General features: G+C 38.9%; 2 protein-coding genes across 3 annotated transcripts in view; one reads left to right on the top strand and one right to left on the bottom strand.

Annotated features, from left to right (window-relative positions):
- Positions 1-19,110, bottom strand: part of SLC41A2 (solute carrier family 41 member 2) — a 60,270-nt gene extending 41,160 nt beyond the window's left edge. Inside the window, exons 1-4 of one of the 2 annotated variants that reach the window (XM_026056845.1) lie at positions 19,003-19,110; positions 9,842-10,583; positions 6,709-6,816; positions 289-360 (exon numbers count right to left, since the gene is read on the bottom strand). In XM_026056845.1, the coding sequence (XP_025912630.1) occupies positions 289-360; positions 6,709-6,816; positions 9,842-10,396 (735 nt within the window). In that variant the 5' untranslated portion in view covers positions 10,397-10,583; positions 19,003-19,110. Of the gene's footprint in view, positions 1-288; positions 361-6,708; positions 6,817-9,643; positions 9,694-9,841; positions 10,584-19,002 lie in introns of those variants that run through there. The other variant, XM_026056846.1, reaches the window with a different exon arrangement.
- Positions 13,228-22,533, top strand: part of CUNH12orf45 (chromosome unknown C12orf45 homolog) — a 15,502-nt gene continuing 6,196 nt past the window's right edge. The window contains exons 1-2 of the mRNA XM_026056840.1: positions 13,228-13,425; positions 13,504-13,613. Of these exons, the coding sequence (XP_025912625.1) occupies positions 13,228-13,425; positions 13,504-13,613 (308 nt within the window). The remainder of the gene's footprint in view (positions 13,426-13,503; positions 13,614-22,533) is intronic.

A 22,533-nucleotide genomic window follows, 5' to 3' on the forward strand; every position in this document is an offset into this window, starting at 1 on the left:
ATTATTCTCTAATCAGCCTTAGAAATGTTCTCTCTGGAAAATTAAAAATGAAATACTATTGATACAGTCAGAAAGAATAATGTACCTCTTTTGGCGATAAACACAAGTTCATATTGTTTTAGAGAAAAACTACACTGTACCACAAGCAATCGATCACGAAAACATTATATTTTAAGTATGACCCAGTGGAGTATTCCATTTTCTATCTCCACATTTGCCCAAATTTGTGCTGCACATTTTAAAAAACTTTAAGTTTTGTAAGTAAGCAAACTAGTCAGTTACATTTACCTGTTTTAAGGCCAAATTGCCAATTATTAGGTTCCACTTCTCAATGGGAGAATCCATTTTCCCAATATTTACCTGTCAAAATTACAAGACAATTTAAGACATTTGGGTTTAAAATTATATTACTTTGAAAATTCACTAACAAGGCAGAAAACCACAAATAATTCAACTCTCTCAAAAAAATTTTGACATTATGTCCATTCTATAGAGATTAACAAACTCAAAAAATATATTTTGTGGAATCTGCTGATCCTATACGGTAATTAGAAATTTGATTCTTAACAGCTTTTAAGTCTCTCTTACAACAATTAACACTTAATGCCAGACATTCTGAAAGCAAGTTAAAACCAAGCTATGCTTTTTCAAGTCAAGCATTTAAAATTGCACTTATGCTACCTATCCGAAAACAGCCAAGGTTGATGCAGTTTTATGCAGTATGTAACTTGTTTAACATTAGCTTACTGTGTAAGGTATACTAGCTACCTGATATTCCAYGAATGCTCCGAACACCGTACGTGATTAGATCAGTGGCTGGAAGGGAAATTTATCAGTGTTCAGTCACTTTAGACTAAACTTGTTTCTATGGGTCCCAAATTCTATGAGTCAATAAAAAATGCACAGACATATGTGTATGTAGACACACATACTTTCATGTATATGTATTAATTGATTGCAGTGAGACTACCTGCATACATAAAATGTATTTGCAAGTGCTTACAAAAATCAGAAACTACATCTAGTAGTGCTTTGTGTTCTAACTTTGGGTTTATTCCAATACAACTAAAGATTTATAATGCTGTAAATGATATAAGTCTAGGCCTAAGGCAGTAGTTGGAAAGACTGCAAATTATTATTATTTTAACAAATGAAAAAGGACATACATGTTGTTTTATAATGTATTCCATACTTTCATTTATTTTTTGAGTTAGAGGACAAAATCTGAAGAACCATGCGTACCACTGCAGTATGACAATATCTAAAATACCTTACTTTTCAGGTAATTGAACAAATTCTTAGATTTTTTGCAGAAATACTGGTGTTTATTTTTTCTATAGAATATCAATTTATAAAATAACCTATACTTCTCAAAATACAGAAAGCATCAATGCTTTTTTTTCCCTTTTGATGATTTCTTTTCAGTTATACTTCCACTTCTTTTCCATTTTTTTTTTACGGTTTGTGATTTTAGTGATTTATGAGGAATGAAGTGTTAAAAGAAATACCCAACTAAAAAATCTGGAAACTTAATATGACACTTTATCTCAATCTACACTATAAATATTTTACAGTATTCAAAGTACAGTCAAAGCTCTATCAATACATGCATTAAGTTTAAATACTAAAGCAGTATTTAAGAAAGTACAGATAAGAATCTTCTTTGCATCCTTCTTAAATATACATGCTAAATGATGGGCTATGGAGAGCTTAAAATTTTTTTCCTTTCAGGAAGTTTTTGAAAAGTATCAAACAGTCCCTGCTAAAACTGTAATCTTGCAAAATGCTTAATCCAGCCTGCAAGTAAGCTGCTGCCAAAAGGCATAGTTCTTCTCTCCCCTACCATCAACTGCAAGATCGTGTTCTCTTTCTTGAATCAGTTCCAGCAACTCCACAAGTTCATGGCAACACAGATTTGCTTGCTGCTTTGATGGAAAACTTTTTTTTAGGGAAGTAGAAGTAGATTTTCTTCAGCAAAATGATCTGATCCATCAATGGTTGCACAAATGCTCTTGGGGTTTGGAAGGGAGAAAGACAGCAGGACCCCTCCTTCCAGCTACAGATTTCCATTAAATCAGATCAATTTTACTTTGATACTAGAGAATAGATGGACCTAAACAAAAGGCTTATAAAGCCACACTGCTAATGCCTGCCACTGATAACAAGCAGACAATCAAGACAAGGGCGTCTGCATAAAGTTTACAGAGGTGTCTGGAGGAGCATCTTTCTTCTTTTCCTCTTAAAAAAAAAAAAGGAAAAGGAAGAGAAGGCAATGGTGTAAACTGAGACAACAATGGGAATGACCCAAAGAACAGAACAAAGTTGAAGAATACAAAACATACAAGAGAAATATTACGTTTGAAAGGGCATTTGACCTACGTACATGTCATACACTTATGCCAGCACAATGTGGGGGGAGGGGAAACTGTTTACTTTAACACTAATGCCAAAAAAAAGTACAAGTAAGTTGAGTAAAACAACAGTCTTGAGACACAGTGAAAGGACTAATTTAAAGTGAATAGGAAATTGTGAGTGATCGGTAACAAGCAGCTAAAGCAGAAATTTGGGCAACAAGATGAAGGTGATTTAGGCAAAAGCTGGAACCAAAGGTATTATGAACAGAAACTTGTTGAAATAACAAAATATTATGTTTTGGCTGACTAGGTAATTACAGTGGGGTAAAGAGTAAAGATAATTAGTTTACAGCCCCAAGAGCATAGGCACCTCTACAAATTCAGATGCAATTATAAACTAACTGAGTCGGAGGGCAGGAATTAGCTCCAAAGCTGAAGACATATTAGAAATTTTCTCCTTAAAGGCAGAGCTATTCACAGAGGCACAGTCTTGCATTTAGTGTTGAGACAGTATCTGCTGGAGAGTTGGCTTGTGCAAATTTAGGTCAGAGGAAGGAAGCTTAATCATACAACTGTCTCCAGATGACCATTTAGATATGCCCCAAATGAATACACTCCTTCAGTTTTCACTAAGTATGAGGGCGACAGGAGCAAAGGCAGAATGGCTAAAGAGAGTGGGGGGGTCAATTAAATCAATATGAAGAGTGCAAAGATCAAAATAATCTCTTTCATAGAGGTCTGAGAGAAGTGGCATGTAAACTGCAGGTCCAATAGCAAGTTTTTTGGTAAAACTCTTCAGTAAGGAATGATACAATATGACATAGCACCCATTTTTAAAACCGAGGAGAGTGCCAGCAGACAACTGTCCTGGAGTTTAAATTCATATTTGGCAATTAAACCCAAGCTGCCACATGTGAAAAGTTACAGGCAATAGATTACACATGTAATAACATGTAACAAGTTCTCCCCTCCTTTTTTTTCTAACAGACATGTTACAAAGCTCTTGTGCATTTGTTTGCCTTCACAGCAGTGCTCCGTGAGGATGGCTGTCTATCCCCAAGCCCACAGAGCAGTGCATGTCGCAGCTGAAGCTGAGCATGAAAAAAGGCACATAAGAGAAAGCTGCAAGGTTCTTTGTAAGATAAAGGCCATTTTTTCTGTTTATCAACATACAAAGACTAAATACCGTCTCATTAGTATTATCTTGATAATGAATTATCTAAATCGTTCTTATTTCATACAATATTGTTCTTTTAAACCTCCACTGTGTTTTACATGTGTATTTGCATGCACATGCGCACACACACAACAATATTTTCTGTTGATCTTCACCAGCTAAAATACATTAGAGTGCCCACTGGCTAAAGGAGAGAATGTCCACCAAACTATGACATGTGTCTACCTCTTTCCTAAGAGGGATGTGCAATGAACTTAAAATAGATCTAAGGAAATGCTAGAAAGTAGTTCAGTCATCTGTGTAACTTAGTCCAGGGTCTTCCATGATCCCTGAAGAAAAGAGGCCACCTAAGGAACCACAGAGACATCAGAAAAAAAAAAATCAAGCCTGTTGATTCAAAGCTGGGAAACAGCTTGGGGGTGCCAGTGCTGCTGTTACCTGAAGAAATGCACGTCACTGACCTCTTCTTAGGCAGCTAATTAACCTTCATGGTGGTATGTTGTGAACAGGGTTGATTAACCTGATTTGGCCAAGCTGGACATGGGACAACTGCTGGTACTGGGATGAGAGGAAGCCTTCATGGCATGCTTGAGTAAAAAGCTCTGAAGCAGCAGCTGACTTATGTCTTGGTGAGACTTAATAACTGTAGCAGCGGTAAGTGGAACTGATAATACTCCTCAGACTAAGCCTTCTTAGAATGGGCTGTGCATCAAAAAATGGAATATGGTTTTCGCAGTTGGCACAAGGTCTAACAGAAGCATTCGGCAAAATCAGTGAAAACCAGAAAAACAAGGAAAAGGTAGTTATACAACAAAAGCAGCAAAGCATTTTGACTCAACAAGGTAATTTCATGGAAATAAAGTAGTGGCAAAAGGTAAACTGTCCCAGAAGGATGCTGTCCCAGAAAGGATGCTCTTCCTGCTTGAGGGTAAATATGATGAATAAACTGGTGAAAGTAACAGACAAGAAGCAAAGATTAAAGCACTTCATCAGTCTGACTGTATTCTGTTGTTTGAGTCTGGTAGAAGTCTGGCATTCAAATGTCCAAACTGGTACTGAAAAATCACATTCAAGACATCTGCAAGCCATGTTATCACACAGTTAATGGGATACTTTCAAGCATGCCATTCTGGTTTGGGGGGAAGTGGCCTGAACCTGAGGGTATCAACTTCAGTTAACCACTGAACATGCAGGCAGTGCTGTGGAACCTCCTCTATCAATTTTCCTTGGGAGGGCGGGGGGCAACTCCTTGACTTTTGGCAACAATTGAGAGATAATATGAACTGGAGTCAGAACTCTCAGTGCAGAAAAAGGGTCTATATTTTACAGATGTCCCTGGAGAGCTATGTGGCTCACAGATGAGAGGGTATTGCTGAGGATGGGAAAATCAGGCAATGATTGGCTCAGAGAAGAGGTGCTGGAATCATAATCTGACAAAGGTCTAATCCTTTTGCTTGAGCTGCAATTGAGCCTGAAGCATTAAAGATCACATTATCTGAAGCAGAACTAGGGGAGCTCATTCTGATCCTCTTTTGTCACACCTTCACTACGGCACTGGCAGATACTGGACTTCCTTGGGTTTATTCTTCACGAGGCAATACAAATACTTTGAATAATCAGGCAAGGAGCTGTGTAACATGTGAACAAATTAAGTGGCAAGTCAACACAAAAAAACCTGCAAGGTAGAAGATAAAAATGTTCATGCCTGACAGTAAAGGCAGTAAGGTTTAAATGCAAATTACTGTTAAGAAACAATAAAAAAAMCCCCAAAATTAAGAACATTAAAATCAAGCAGAAAATGTGACTGATTAGCTAAGTCTGCTACTGATGAAGACGCAACAAAGCATGCCTATCCATATGTATGAAAGAAAGGGTATGGGGGAAAATCCATCAGTTTCTATAATGGGCACGACACAAGGAGACCTTCACAGGATTGCTAAGGTTATGTCCATCACAGTGTGTATTTGGGCAATAATTCAACATAATATGGTAATGAAATTTACTAATGACACAAAGCTGGGAGGCCTTGTCAATACAAAGAATTGTAAAATCATACAGAAACTAGATGACCTTGAGGATTACAGCAATGAAACCAGATGAAATTCAACAGTAGAAGGCACGTCAGAGGTCATGTGCTTACGGACTATTAGTATTTCTGTCAGAAGATGGAAGTGACAGCTGGAAATAACACAAAAGGAGAAATACTAGGACTCCATAATTGATCACCAAGTGACTATGAGGTCTAAAAGTGATGCTCCTAGGAACAGAAGTAAATATAATCCTAGAATGTTTCAAGGGAGCTATATTCAAGAGAAACAGGGAAGAGTTATTTTATAAACTCATAGTGAGGTCTCATCTGGAATTATATACACCTTTACCAATCATTTTTCCAGAAAAATTCATTCAAGCAGGAATAGATAGAGAAAGCCCCCTGCCCCCCCCAGGGAATGGAAAGCTTATCTTACAAAGGAGAAATGCAGTGTGTTACAGAGATACCCAAGATAGCTCAGGTACCAGAAATAGTTTAGCCAAGTTAGTGGAGCATTCTATTCATGATAGTTATTCACACAGAAAAAATACACAGGCAAAGGTAATCTGGTTTCTTAGGCTGGAAAAATGAAGGAATGGAACATCCCTTGAGACACAAAAAAGAACTATGACAAAGACATACAAAAAAAGACATAGAAAAGAACTACTTATGCTAAATTACAGTGTAGGCACAAAAAAAAAAAACTGCTTAACTAAAAAGTTTAAAAAAAGTTTCTCACGGTTTGATCAACAAAGGTCTAGAGTAGCAATGTGAGCAATGCTTTATTTTGGTGCCACACAAGTGGTCTTTTGAAAAATGTATTTAAACTTTACACAGTAGCCTATTCAAACCCCATCAAGGCCAAAGAGACCAGTCAAGCTTACAGAATATAAAGGTAAATCTCAAAAATCTACTCAACCGGCTGTGAAGGATGATTCAGAGGAGATGGAAGAAGATAAAAGTCTGGGGTGTGAAGATTGGAACAGGGTTGCCTTTTTAGCTTTGCCAATTTAATAACAAATTTAAAGAGCTTTTCTAATAGCCAAATTAAGTTGTAAGTATAAAACATTTCTGTTCCAAAGATTTGTTTCACTTTTGAAATATTTACAACATATCTGAAGGGGTAAGGGAAGAAGAAAGTTACTTACAGCAGTTGACAGTCTGGATGCCAAGGTCATTTCTAAATTTCCCTTGAGACCAAGAAGTGCAGGAACTAGGATAAAAACTTCAGTAACATTCTTGAACACATCCCAGTGCTATTTAATGGATACAGAGGGGAAAAATTCAATTGAAAAATTCTCTTTAGACCATCCTTAAAGCAATGCCTAAAATTCTGTAACTCATAACCTAACTCTCTATGAGAAACAATCTTTTAATATTAGACCTAGAAAACTTTAAAGAAAGAACTGTTATCTGTCTAGATAAAAGACAATTATGACTGTATATTACGACTCTAAAAATCAGAATACCCAAAGTAACATAAAAAAAAGTTCCTAAATGAATATGGCTCTGCTACTGCACTTTCTTCTCATCTTTTAGATAAAGACTAAGTAAAAGTCATTTGAAAATTTTATTTTTCCTGGTTAATCAATAATTATTTCTTACTCTCTCTGAAAAGGGAGGCTAATTTTTAATATTGCAGTTTAATGCATGTAATTTCTGTTTATATTGTGCATATGCTAAGTTAATTTCAACCACTTAAATTACACTACCAGTACATCAAAGCAATAATTAGAAACTAATATGAAATTTAATAACATTTCTCTTTATACTAGCAGGAAATTATAACTTGTTATTACAGCAAACGTAGTTCAAAAAGATGTCATTAACTTGAAGTCTTTTTCATGACTTTAAAATAGTGCCAGGCGCTATACTTGCTTTTGAATTCTGCTGTTAATTTACAAAAATATTTTCCTGTCTTCCCTCCCAGCTGTCTGGAAACTTCATATAAAAACAGCAAGTAATAAGTTGTCAAACGGTCAAAGTCCGTAACTCTGCTCTTATCTCTTTTACTTATAAAAGGTTTTGGATTTGCTTACAAAAATATTGTGAAATTTAGAAGAGTACCATTTTGTAAATCCCAGACTTTATAAAGCAAACCAAGACAAAATCTCCCATAATTTTATTATGTGAGCAATTCTGAGCCCTCAGAACAGAAATGCTGTGCTGCATTAACTGTCTGTCAATCCATGTATTTAAGTGGTATTCATTTATCAACTTTAACTAAACTAACAAAATTGTAATATAAATTGTCTTTGTATTCAGGGATTTGCACCAATTTAAAAAATGATTTTAACAAAAAACTAATTCAATTCTCAAATGTAAAGAGAATCTGAGAATACACTATATTTGTAATTACATATATTTTTACTACTGTGAAAGAATAGCCATGAAATGGTTTGTAAAAATTCAAGCTTAAAATACTTTGTCTTGTTTAAATTTTCATTCTCAAAACATGTTCTGTCATATTTTAAAACCTCACTTTATTGACATCATAGTTTAATGGCAATATTAAGGTGCAAAAAGCTATTACTGACTCTCATTATTTATTTTTGCCCCAGTGTCACAACCTTTCTCATGCATGGTGAGCTGGACTGGGAAACCAATTGAGATTAAAATTAATCCAGAAAAAAAAATTTTTTCAATCCAGTTCAACAAAACCAGCTACACAAACAATTATGTTCCCTTAAGGGAAGAAGTGCAAGGTGAAAGACTGGGTTGGAAGCCAATAGTGGGCACAATTGCCTCTTTTGGCTGATCATTAAGCTATATCATGAAGTAAATCATATATTAATGAACATGAGCAAAGCATCTGAACAAAGCATAAGACTGGTAAAATCTGTGCAGAAAGCATAAAATTGATATGTAACAGTGAATATATACAGAAGTGGGAAAATGTGCATGCCATTTTTTATTTTCCTTTTTCTGATGTGTGTCTCTTAGTTATAATTGATTAAGTTAAAGTTTTCTTAACTCTCTCAAGATTTTGAGTGACAAACCTTTTACTCGTCTTTAAATGAACATTCTAAAATTTTAAAGTGCATCTAAAAACACCTAAAACAGAATGAAACAAAACATAAAAGCCCAAATAAATTCCTTTACAGTCTTTCCAATATGAACAGTGTGGTTATTTCACATATGTTTGAATACTTTGTGTATCTACTCACACAGGAAGAGAGAACCTATTAGGTTTATAATTATAAAGAATTTCTGGTTCTGAAAAAAATAGAAACTAGGTAGGAAATAAAAGTAAATATAGCCTTTAGAAAGCAGACAGAATGCAAGAAAGTAAGCTAGTCCAATAAACCTTTCTTAACTGTTACCTCAATTTTCTTTAAACATCACTACACAAAGAATTATTTCATAAGCAACTGTTACTGTAATTCCATTGAAATGATTGCTATGTGCAACCGAATTAAGCAAGGAACCAGTCCTAAAAACACTCCATAACCATAAGGTCTTAGTCATATAATACTCTGAAACAGTGTTTTAAAATATTATTAAATATAACTCTTATAATTCAGAGAAAGTTCTATTTTATCTTAACCCTGAATAACTATCAGTTAAGTTTGCTACCACAAATCAAGATAATCTGGCCTGAATGGACCTACCATAATTATATTTCAAGGTGGAAGTGGCTTTCTATCCCTGTTCACAGCACTGATGTTTGTAATTCTGAGTGTTCAGTATACTTAATATTACATTAAAAAGTCACTTAAACATACCTGAACACTCTAAAAAACTCTAAATCACTTCATATGAATTTCATATAGCATATGAATGGAATGCACACTTTTATATACCATATGTATTATTACGGACCGTTTCTACACATGTTCTCAGATACTGCAGAGATATGAGGTACACAAGTAGAAGAGGTAATACAATAAATTCTTCTCAATTTTTAAACACATATGTATTGTGACATCACAGTTTATTGCAACGTCCACTTAACTATGTATACATTTATTAATGTCAACAGAATTTTGAACCAACTTACTTTTATTACTAGATTTTTATCTTTATTTAAAGCAAGAGGTAAGTTTATTCACCAGTTTATTATGACTAAGCGACAACACTTACCTAGAATCAAGTAACTCCCAATGAAATTCTGGAACTGTTTTAAAAGAAGTCTGGGGAAAAGGAGGAATTCATAATAGTAGAAACATACATAGATATAATTATGGTTTAATATAGCAAACATCTGCAATATCATGCATTAGAACTGAAAAACCCATAGATCACCTGTTAAAAAACCCACCTTCCAAAGCAAATACCAACCTGCACAATATCCAAAACCATGCCAGCGGAAACAGTTCCAAATCCTGCTAGCAAAAAAGGTACAAGTATCTGTAATGCCATAATACTACTAGATTCTTTGGGTTGTTTTCTGCTTCCTTCCACAATCATATCTTCATTACTGTCACTAGATAAGTTATCTTCCTGCAACATGGCATCTGTTTCTGAAGCGTCCATTCCATCACAGTAATTATAACTGTTAAAATCATCGTATTTAGGGCTACAGCTAGATGGGCTGTGTCCATTACTACCATGAAAAGTGGGTTCTGAGAAGTGATGGTACTCCATGTGCTGATCAGATCTAACATTAAAATTGTGTCCTGTTGGCTGTAATCCACCTTGCCAGACACCACTCACTTTTTTGTGTCTTTCATCCTGGTTTATCTGGTAAACAACAGGAACCATACTTAAAAGCAGGTTCAAAAATTTATCAGACTGAATTGTATTAAGATTTATGGTCCAATTAACAAAACTTTCTCTGTCATGAACTTTGCTATTTGTTTTGGTAATGGTAGATCTGCCTTTACAGTTAGTCATAGTGTTACAGAAGTATAGGTTGGAAAAGCACTTTGTTCCTCAGACGTCAACAAAGAAATCCTGTAGATGAATCATCAAGTGTCACACTCGATTTTAAAATGGATAAACCAAAATGATCCTTTTTTGCATGCAAAAAGATTTTTTCATTGATCTCAGATCTTGAACAATTCCATAAGTAAAGCTGGATCTGAAAAAAAAAAAAGGATATATTCAAGCTTTAAAATATTTTAACTCTATACAGAAGACACAAAATACTAGTCTAAATTCTCAGGTCACCTGACACCTTTTCAATGCAAGTGTTTGTAGAAATGCAAATCTACTCCAACATTTAACTCCCTGACTTGGAAGAAATGGAAAGGAAAAAGGAAAAGCTGGTGCATGAGGAAGCTTCTCAAACCCACATACTCTCCAGTGAGTAAAAGAGACAGCAATGTGGACTGTAAGCGAATACAGTGACACCCTAACTTTTGCCTTCTTAAGGCCTGGAAAGCCTAGAAAGCCAACATCATCAGGCAGTGTGTGTAGTCCTAGATTTCCAGCGGCCTTGAAGGCAGTAGGTCCTGGCTGCCAGAAAGTCCCCAGAGAAAAATATCTGGAGAAAGTGCAAAGGCACAGACAAGGTGAACCCACTCAATGCACTGTGGAGCCACTATTATTCCTTGGACCCTATGCTAATGGCATGAATGTGGGGCACAGGTAAGGAAAAAAGAAAAACTTTCAAAACACTATCATAGGTGGTAAGCCTAAAAGCATTACTGGGTGGGAAAGGCCTTATGTGTTGATAGTTCCTGACCCCTCCCAAAAACAGAATGAGAGAACAAGAAGGTGCAGTTTTGTTCTTTCCTGGCCTGAAGAATGTATTGTCTAAGTAAAAGAAAAGATACGGCACATAGAAAAAGATAAACAGAGGTATTAAACCAGCAACCTTCTACCAACTTTTGTGACAACAGCAAAGAACATTACAGAAGAATTAAGAGGAATATAAGCAGAAGAGAGGATCATGGGAAGCTGAGGAAAATAAAGATTTCAAGAACAGTATAGCTGAGTGTGCTGCAGGTTGCCAGCTGATTTATGAAGATGCAAAGTGGCACACTGGCTATGAAGTTTGCAGAAGGAAACATTTTGGATCACTTTAGCCAAGTGAGTTTCACTTGACCACTGGATGCATCCAGATTAGAGAAACTTTACAACAGAATTAAATAACAGGATGTGGGATTACAGTGTAAAAGACCCCTCGATGAAAGACACTTACCAAGACCCACAGCAGCCTCACCATTCAGGTGGTCCTTTTTTTTTTTTCAGGAAGGGATGGGGGAGTAACAAATGAAGGATTTTGTTTCACTCCCGGTGAAATACATTGAGGAAATTTTCCACTAGCTTTAACGAGGCAGAGTCTGGCTCTCATTGTGGTTTCTCCAATATGTCTTCCAACCATATCACTGGAGTACTAGACTGGTGACTCATGGAAATTATTCACTGTTCTGGAACTTTGGCCAAAAATATTTGGGTTAATCATCCATATCTTAAAACCACACGGGTTTTTTTCTCCTTGAAATTTTATACTTTATATTTATTTTTTAAAGAAATAAATCTTTTGGGGAGATTGTAGTTTCATTTAGTATGAGAAAGTGTTAATAAACAGAAATAACACTAAAAGAAAAAAAAACAAGAGGGACAGAAAAATGATTCAGTCAACTAGCAAAAGTTACAAAAGGGGAAGGAGGCCAGCCTGGATGGCTAACAGCTGAAAAGAAATAGTACAAAGCAGTTTGGATGACTGCCATTTATGTTTTTCCTACCAGAAAGATGTGGAACACATAAGTGAGCAAATGATAAATGCTGAAAAATGAGAACTTAAGAAGACGAACTGAAAAATATACTATACAGTAAAGAGTAATTACATCTTTAGAGCATGCACAGGGAAGGTAACTGTGAACCTTTGTGAAAGTAACTATTCATTTTCAAAAACCTATTCCAACAATCTTCCAAATGTCATCTGATGCAATAATTCTATTCTGAGTCAATGGATGATGATACTGCTGTAGCTTTAGGTTTTGTTTGCACCTATACAAAGCAGCAAACCATCTAAGGAGCAGAATGATCTCCGGGTTAAGAATTCCTTCAGAAGCTTCATCACTGACAAGAACAATTTCAATTTTATTGCGCTGTCTAGAAAAGATACAGGCACCAAAAGAAGCAAGCACTACTGGAGTAACTCATATGAAAGAAGTCTCTATTCCTGTATTAAAAATAGAGCACAGGTAGGAAGTATAAATCTCAGAAATCCCATCCCCAGCTTCTGCGGAAGGAAGAGGCAAGTGAATCTGGTTCTTGCCTTATAATCAGGAGGTTACAGAGTAAGGTGAAGTACTAAAAAGAGGAAGAGAGAGAGACAAAGTTCCTCTGAGAAGCCAGGAAGCAGCCTCAAATTTACCACATCCAGCACATTATATGTGAATATGAAAGGACATCTTGTCTTTCTTCCTACATGCAAAATAATGAGTTATGTCCAGACTATGAATATGATTCGCACTTCTTTATTGCTTCCTAAGTACCTACATTTAATAGCTTCTTCCTTTCCTTCATTCATTCCATTCCACATAACAATTAATGTGTATTGTTCACATCTCTCTCTCTCAGTCCCACAAACATGCACAAATAGCAAATACAGCCATACCCGCTATTTGCTGAGGACATATTCTTGAAAAGTGAGACACTTTGCAATTTGACTGATAACAAACCAATTTTCCCCTTAAGAGTTAATATATTTGATTAGGGAATACCTGCAGCAATTACAAAAAATACACACAGAAACAGTATACTTATGGAGAATGGACAGGCAGAAGCAGGATAACCAGCTAACTGGAAGAGATGCTGACTTTTGGAAATGGGGAGTTACTYCAGAAAATCTCAGACACTTCAGCTATGAGGCTGAACATCTGACCATTATCACATTTTTCCATTCCTCACATTTGATTGACTTGACTGATCTTGATGCATCTGAGGAAGATGAACACGACAATGAAAATGTAACTGTTCAGGAAGGGGCAGCAAAAACACTCTTCAAATAATATGATTATCCAAATGAATTGCCCACACTGCTCCAGACATACTTGGGATTCGATTCTCAAGAGCATGGAACAGACATACGGTTTAAAGAATATCTAGCATTAGCAGGATTAAGGGACTGGATTCTACAGCTAAATATGATTGTCTGGTGAGTGGACTGCTGATAATTTCTTTTAAATGTGAAAACAATTAGTAATTAAATGGCCATGCTCTTTTAGGTACCATCAAAAAAAAGGGAAGGGGATGAATGGACAGCCGTAGTGTATGAAACTTTTTGTAGAGTCAACATTATGACAGGCTAAAACAAAGATTTATTAAAATCTAAGTCTAGGAAAATTAATTTTCTGATCTCTTTCAGAGTTTGGCTAACAAAAGATAACACCTTTTAAATAATACTGGGGGCTTTCACAGGATGCAAATCTATTTACGCCATAGTCAAACTCCACTTTTCCTAGAAGTTGCAAACTTTTATTATAGGTAATCATTTAAAATAATAATAAGCTTCCATTTTTATATTTGATCTCTATGTTGCACTTCTATGTGGTATACAATAAAACACAACTTACATATGCCTGTCTGAGAAACACCTCAGTACAAGAACAATCAAGAGAATATCCTTGGAAAGGGATTTTCAGGAAAATGATATGAAACATTAATGAAATACTGAGCTTTAATACTTTGCCTTAATAAACATATAAGTACTTTGACAGTTCTATATCAGTCTTGAAAAGGGCCTTTCTTTTGATGACAGCCAGTGTATGCTGTTTTTACTATTTCTAGTGCTTTTCCATATAGCAAAATTTTTTTTCCCATTAATAGAGATTATTTCTTGTGGAGAAAACTCAAGAGGGTCTAGTTTTGTTCATTTTCACATTTACGTTATATACTCCTCTTCAGAGCAGGCAAAATCCTAATCACATGTACAACAACAGGAATTTTGCTATTGATTTAAACAGGGTTAGACTTTCATAATTTTGGACATGTTTGTAAATGGCATTTATTAATTCAGGAAAGATGCCACTGTTGCTGAAATGTATACTTAAATCACCATATTTAAGTAGCATGGAGGGTGCTGATTATGTATTTTAAATAGTCTTCTGTGACACCTTTAACAGTTACCGGATATTTCATATATGATTCTTTTCCCTTTATAGGCCTTTTACATCTGCTCAGTGTAGAACCAAAATCACAGGGATAATTATAATGAAATGGTCATATCCATGTCTAAAGACTCTCATAATAAGTAGGTTACATCCAGTGGTTGTGCTGCCATTCAGGGGGACCTCAATAGGCTGGAGAAACTGGCTAACAGGAACTTCATAAAGTTCAGCACAGGGAAATGCACAGTCCTGCACCTGGGGAGGAATAACCACATACCAGCGCAGCCTGGGGGCCAACCAGCTGGCAAGCAGCTTTGCAGAAAAGGCTCTGGGGGTCCTGGTGGACACCAAGTCAAGCAAGAGTCAGCAATGTGCCCTCACAGCAAAGAAGGCCAGTGGCATCTGGGACTGCACTGGGAGGAGCGTGGCCAGCAAGTCGAGGGAYGTGATCCTTCTCCTCCACTCAGCCCCAGTGAGGCCACACCTGTGTCTAGTTCTGGGCTCCCCAGTACAAGAGAGACATGGATTTACTGGAGTGAGTCCAGTGAAGGGCCATGAAGATGATTAAGGAATTGGAGCATCTGTCATATGAGGAGAGTGAGGAGAGGATGAGAGCTGGGGCTGTTTAGCCTGGAGAAGAGAAGGGTCAGGGGGATCTTATACACATATATCATTTATACATGTATAAATACCTGATTTGGGGGAGTAAAAAAGACAGAGCCAGACTTCTCAGTGGTACACAGCAAGAGGACAAAAGTCAACGGGCACAAATTCAAACACTGGTGATTCCATTTTTGTGTGAGAAAAGGGTTTTTTTTTTACTGTGAGGCTAGTCGAACACTGGAACAGGTTGCCCAGACAGCTTGCAGAGTTTCCAGCCTTGTAGAGCAACCTCGTAGGGCAAGGTTGACCCTGCTCTGAGCAAGGGGGGTTGCACTAGACAATTTTTAGAGGTCCATTCCAGCCTCAACAACCCTGTGATTCTGTGAAGTTTGGGATGTGAGGTTTTGGGAGTTTTTTTAAGTTCATAATAAGATTTACACAGATAATAGAGGGCTCTGCAGGGCCTCATCTCCACTGTTATAACTGTCTTGTATAATACAAGTTCCCAGTAATACACTGACATCCATTTACAGCTACGGCTAATCTTTAAATTGCTAAATCCTTGTAAACATAGCAGTAGAAAGTGAAAGCTGTATCAGATCACCTCAGCATATATAGAGAGTAATAAACAGACTATATTATCATTAGCCACTTTGTTGAAACCAGAGTCTAAGGTGGTGCATGGGGCTAAGATTATTTGTAGCAGATGCTTAATGTTTGGTATTAAAGACTGGAAAACATGCTGGAAGTTAATAAATGTTGTTTGCGAGGCAAATATATGGCTATTACACACCATTTCTTAAATATTGCGCAGTAAACTGGTTAAAGGGGTGTTTATTGTATGGCAGTTGTAGGGTTAAATCAACAGTAAAAGAAACAAAAGGAAAGACTAATAAGAGAAAAAAAATAGATGAAACAACCTCCAAATGCCTTCTTGAATATAAGTAAAACACAAGAGCAACTAGCCTCAGGCTCAATTTTCAGACAAGTTTTAGACTATTGCATTCCACTTCCTGAACATGGCAGCTTTTGATTTTGGCCCTAAGGAAAGGAAAAGTAGCTGTCAGAAAAAGGCTTGGTTTGCCTCTACACTTTTAAGGCAACTCAATTAGAAGAGACCAAAATACAGGCCAAAATGGGGTGACAAGGCTGTGAAATGTGGTCAGGTTGTAAAATCACCCAAACGGAATGCCAATTTAGAAACTACCTGGCAGATCATACCTAGCCCATCAAAAGCAGGTGTGAAAGTTTKAAATATAAAAGACAATGCATGCAGTCCTCTAGATCAAGTAATCAATAAATACTTACCAGGATGAATCCTAACTGTACTATTTGGGATACCGCCTACAGGTTTCTATTGTCACCACCAACTGAGAATGAATTGCTTATTAACTCAGGCACTAGTATAAAGACTTCACATTGCTTTTTTGGGGATACTGCAGTATTTGAAAAAAAAATACATTGCTATTTTTCCTTCTGAAGAGTCTACAAGTCATACTGTAGTATTTTGGTCACAGTTTCACAATCACTTTAAGTCAACAGAAGTAGGGACTGCCAAAACAGGTATTGCCACCTATTCTCATCTTTTCAACAGCATTAATCATTTGTCTGGCCACTGAGCAAGCCAAGTGAGGGAACAGATACAGCTGAAAATTACTTTTTGTTTGATTGGTTTTAGGGGCTAGATTTTGTTCTTTTAACTTTTTTTTTTTCTGGGTCGATTTTCAGCTGGATCAGCACATCTTACAGCCAAATGTTAATGCAAGCACAAGGGAACAAGTGGAAATATACAAAAGAGATGAAAGAGAGAATGGAATTGTTCATTCAGGGGTAACCTGCACTTAATTTGGCTCAAAGTAATCACAGAGCTGTAGTGTAAGAACTCCATTCTGAAAGAGGATGAGAAAGCAATGCTTACCCAGAAACAAAGAAGTGAAAGTATTATGTTGCAACATAACAGGTAAAAATATATGTACCCATAATAAATCATAACATCTGCAAACTCCAGTAGGTTTATATCCTGGTAGCTTTTGTTTAAAAGTTATTCACAATATTCTAAACTTTATTTACAATGTTTGATATACCTTAGATTTTTTATATATATGTATGAAACTACATAGTACTCTTGTAGAATGCTGGATGGGAAATTCACTTCCTGTATGTTAAGGCTTTACAATCAGTAAGTCTGAGTAGAACACTGTATAGACTTTCTGAAAATTTCAAAAAAGGGCACATCTGGTCTGTGCTTCAATAAAGTTAGGTAAAACACAGGAAGAAATAGAATATAATAATTCATACATAATATTGCTTCAGCATTCCTACAAGTATGTTCAAAAAGTTTACAAACTGACAGGGGAAAAAAAAATCTAGATCTAAAAGGACACATTGCCTCAAACTGTGCAGCCAGTTATAGGAAGTGAACTGAACTGGAAAAGTGAGGATAATTTAGGGTGCCTGCTAAAGGTTGGCAGGACTCTACCAAGTAGAGATATACAAGCAGACTTTTGTCCTGTATTTTTTATGTTTTGTTCCTGACATTAAGATTAAACAATAATTCAATTTTGTATGTTCCACTTATCAGAGCCTGGCTAATGTACTGTATTCTATAATCTAGGATCTATTATGAGTAAAGAAGGACTACATGATTGCATCCTGGACAGGATGGGGGAGCTGTGATAAAGTTCACTGAAATTAAAGAAAGAGATGGAGGTACTACTTGAACTTAACTGAGAATTAATGACAGAGTAGAAACTAAAACAGAGTAAATCACAAAAAGCACTTATGTTTTGGCAGGAAAGTAAGGAAAGAGAACAACACATTAATTACAAGGCTTGTAAACAAAAAAGATGATAGTTCTCAAGTCCCCATGTATTTTGTACAGGTAAGGGTCCCATATTTTTCCGGCACCTGCATCTGTGGTGGTAGATTATGGCATATTTTTATAGGTGTGAAGGTGGGAATAGAAACGTAAATATACACTGATACGGAGAGTGCTAAGAAGTGAGAGTCACTGGAAATGTTGGGCAGGTCTTGTATAGAGAAACCCAAAAGAATCATTGTCCAGACTATCTGGAGCAGTGCATGATTATATGCACTTGATGAAAACAGCTACCGGGATTTGAAGAGAGCAGGGTATCAGGATGCAGGTGTCATTACATCTTTCAGCATCAGTAGGCAGGATGCAGGACACTTGAGCAGGACAGCAAAACCGGCAAAGTAAGAGCCTGCACTAGTTCGGGAGGAGATGCCTGCCAGGAGTACGATGCGGATGAAAGGAAGTAACAGAGAGAGGCTGTCTGGCTGGGTCTCACGGCCACTGGTACAGGGAAAAAGGCGTGGAGGGAGGAGATGCCCTCCTGCACTCAGGTGGGGTGCAGCAAGAACACAGGAAATGGAAAAGGGTTGGGGGGCAGTACCGTATATACGGAAGTATGCGCCCCTCACGCCCCCCCCCCCCCCGGAGAAAAGTGAGGCGCCGCGCCTTCTTTCGGGGAGGTGGCGAGCCCTACCGTATATACCGGCCGTTCGGCGCCTCAGTGGGCGCCGTCCATTTAAGGAGGACGGCGGGTGCCGTATATCTCGGAGGCCTTACGCACCCGCTCGTATTTGGGGTGGGGTCGGCGCGTTTCTCCCGGGAGAGAGGGGGGAGGGCGCGGCGCCTCTCAGCTCCTCGACTTGCGAAGAAACTTTCCAGCTCGCCGCCGCCCGAGGGCCCCCCGCCGCCTCCCTTCCCCCGGGCTGGCAGGTCGCTGGCTGCCCTTACGTAGCGCCTGCCCCGGCCCCCCTCCTGTTCCCCCCTCCCCAGCGCCCCTTTGGGCTGACCCTTCCCCTCACCTGGGCAAGGGCGACAGCGGCGGCAGCTGCCCGCGGTCCCGCTCCATCGCTGCGGGGAGGGCGGCCGCCGGCCCCGGGCAGGGAGGGACCAACCCGGCGGCGGTGACAGCTCCGGGGCTAGGTGAGCGCCGCCGCCACTGAGCAGGCGCGGAAGCCGCTCGAGGGCGGGCAGCCCCCGCGATGATGTGGCCCGTGATGCGCAGCAGCCGCCGCCGCCACCGGCTCCTCTGACCCGGCAGCGGGCGAGGGAGCGCGCGGGGGAGGGGCCGAGCCACGCGAGCCGCGGCCAACCGTCACCCCGCGCCGTTGGCGGGGGGCGCGGGGGGGAGGGCGGCGGCCGCGGAGCCCCCCGCCCCGCCGCCATGGCGGGGGCCCCTTTCCGCTGTTCCTCGGCGCGGGGGCGTGCGGAGAGAGAGGAGGGCCGCGGGCAGGGGGTGGGAGCGAGCCGCGGCCCCCTGCCCAGCCGTCGGCGTCGTCTCCTACCTGCCTGGCCCCGAAAGTCGGCTCCGCGGGCGCAAGCGGACCGCCTGGGGAGCCGCGCATCGTTATCAACCGCTTTGCAACTCGCTACCTGCGTTGAAAAAAAAAAAATAACGCACAGAATTTGACCAAGGGAACGAGAAGCCTCTGGCTCCAATGACCTGGGCTCCCGGAGCATCGCCACCCGCGGCGCCACGTCCTCGGCGCCTCTGCCAGGAGGTGCTGAGGGGACAGGGCGGAAAGGCGGCAGGCGGGCTAGGGAGCCTGCACAGCTGGCCTAGCTCACTCTACTCGCCCTGCTTTGCCTTTCTGACTCTCCCAAATGCTGTTTTTTGTTGTCCATGCTACTCCCCTACTGCCCTCCGAACAGCCCCACTAATGCCTTGCAGCACAGGGAAAACAAAAGACTGGGAAGCAGAGCGTGCACCAAATGCACTCCCTTGGCAGACTGTAATGATGCATTTGCTTTCACTTGCAAAAGCTGTCTTGGCAACATTACACAAGACTCAGCATTTTTTTTTCTTACTTATTTCAGAATTTCAGGGAACACTTAGAACATTTTCTCTCTTCTCATGTAGCTTGGCTAAAAATAACTTCCCAAAGAAAAAGAATGTTTACAGTATTTGGTTTAGAATGTATTTATGTGAAAACTTTACGCTGTGCTGAAAACTTTAAGCAAGTGCTCAAACTTAAATCTGTGAATAACTCCCTTGAAATCAACTATGTCAAATTAAATACGTATCTAATTTGTTGCAAAGCCATAGCCTTGCTGAGCTTGTTATTCCTCAAAGCTGTTGTTTTGAGACACATTTATTTCTTTATATTAATATTAAAGCATTTATGTTTTGCAGTTGAGAATGTGTTTTCAAACCATTATTACTAATATTATTCCTGTATTGTTGCTTTATACTTCAGAGCAGTGAGGATGCCTTAAGTGGAAAGTGAAAAGGAAGAAAGAGGGAAAAAAAAAGACCTGGATTTAATGATGGCAGACAGGCTGAAAGCATCTTTTTTCCTTTCTATTGACAGAACAATAGACAGCATGGGCAAGTCACCAAGTATCTGTCATAAACTGTAGCTAAGTGCTGTGAATATGTGTAGCAAAGTGGAGACTTAGGTATGGGAGAATGTATTTGCAGGACCGGGGCCAAAATAATCTGCACTACAGGAGTGAAATGTACAGCATCATCTTGAACTCTGAGTCAATACTGCATTAAATGAATGAAGCAGTCCAAACCATAGAGCTATTAATTCAGCGGCAAATGCTGCCTCAAGCCTGAATTTATTAGAAGATGGGCTAAGGGAGCTGTTGTCTCCTTACCCCAGTAACCATATATACTCGTGCCTTGTGTATGCTTTTATGTTAGGTGCCAGGGATACATAGCTGGGCAACCTTCCAAATCAGATAAAGATTTCATCTGCTACTGTTGCCTATAGGTTAGAACACATGTTTGAGGCTGGGGAATAGCACCTAAGGGTGCTATTTCTGACTTTCCTAATTGCTTGCTTGGTGATCTTGTGCAACTCTTTTCTTCTGTCCGTATTACAGGTTCCTTGACAGTATTATGTCCCTCCCCCCACTGAAATCACTTGATACCAAAGGATGAAATATATTATTTGACATCCACACATTATTAATTTGGGCTGTGTGCAAATTCGGAAAGACTCAGGTTTTGTGGCCTGACACAGAAAACTCAACCCTCACAATTTTTCAATCATGAGAGCTAGCAATGGAATTTTCCTTGGAGCCTGAAACTGTGGAGGGCATTTGGGTGAAAGATGTGAGCTTGACAGGAAATGCAGTGGTGGCAGAATCATGGAACGCACCTGGCTCTGCAGCTGCTGCGGGAAAGTCGCATGGGAGGCTTCCCTTGCTTTGGCCAACCTCTGTCACCAACAAAGCAATTCAGTCTCCTGGTTTGCCTCCAACTCCTTTAAATTTGTTAATTCTAAAATACTGGGTGTGGGTTTTTTACTTGTTTCTTATACAGTGAGGGTATATAATCATTAAGAATTGGAAAAACAAAACAAAACCAAAGGTGTTTCACATTTCATACTGGAGTACATGATTACTACATTTTCTCATTTTTGGCCTGGACTTCCCATCTCATTTCTTATGAATTATTCAGTTCTCTCTTTACAGTTTTCACATTGTCTCAATTGTAATAGATAGGAATGGAGACTGTAGAGCAAATCCTGAATAACAGGTTGACCAATGCCAACTAAGCTTGACAGTTGTATAAGTTTCTTTTCCAAGGAATAATTGAAGTTCCCTCAGGGTCTAAAATTTAATCTTAGGTGCATTTGTCAGATTCTGATAATGAAAATGGGAAAGGTTCCAAAAGAGCAGATACTTACCTAGCTGCCAGGCATTCAAGTAAAATTATCTACTTGCTGAGTTTAATACTCTCATTTTTTTCTACAAGTGATTGATGTATTTTTCATGCCAAATCATTTAAAAAAGATGAAAAAGTAGTTTTTCTTTGTAATGTGAGTTTTCCTTTCTATATTTTTAATCCTAGATTTACATGGGCATAGGTGTTTGTATATTCCTGTAAGTTTTGTGTTTACCCTTGTGCTAACCAAAGGTCATGTATGAAATAGAGAATTAATGTTAGTATTTTTTCCTGAATTTAGCTACTTCCTCCACAGAACAGTTTCACTTTTAGTTGCTTAGCTCAGGGTTGCTTTAAATTCTTATTTTTTTTCAAAAATTTGATGTACACAGTGAGATAATTTATCGATTTTCCACTGTTCTGTGAAGAGCGGATAAAAGCTGCGGACATGAGTTGGAAAACAGTAGCTGTCCTCAGCTGCACGAATATTCACGTTGTAACGCATTTTGTTGTACAATAAGCAATGGTTAGCTACGCTGCGCGAAGTGCCGAGCCAACACCGTCGGGGTGCCGATCTGCCTGAAGGCGCTGCCTCCAGAATTTCGTTTCCCGGGTAGATAGAAATAACCGGTGGCTGCCGCAGTAACGGCAGCCTCCGCTACGGAGGCCCTACCCGCGGCCGGGGCGCTGCGCGGCCGTTGCTCAGGAGGCCCCG

The sequence above is a fragment of the Apteryx rowi genome, unplaced genomic scaffold (assembly GCF_003343035.1).
Source record: "Apteryx rowi isolate R43461 unplaced genomic scaffold, aptRow1 scaffold_133, whole genome shotgun sequence".
NCBI lineage: Eukaryota > Metazoa > Chordata > Aves > Apterygiformes > Apterygidae > Apteryx > Apteryx rowi.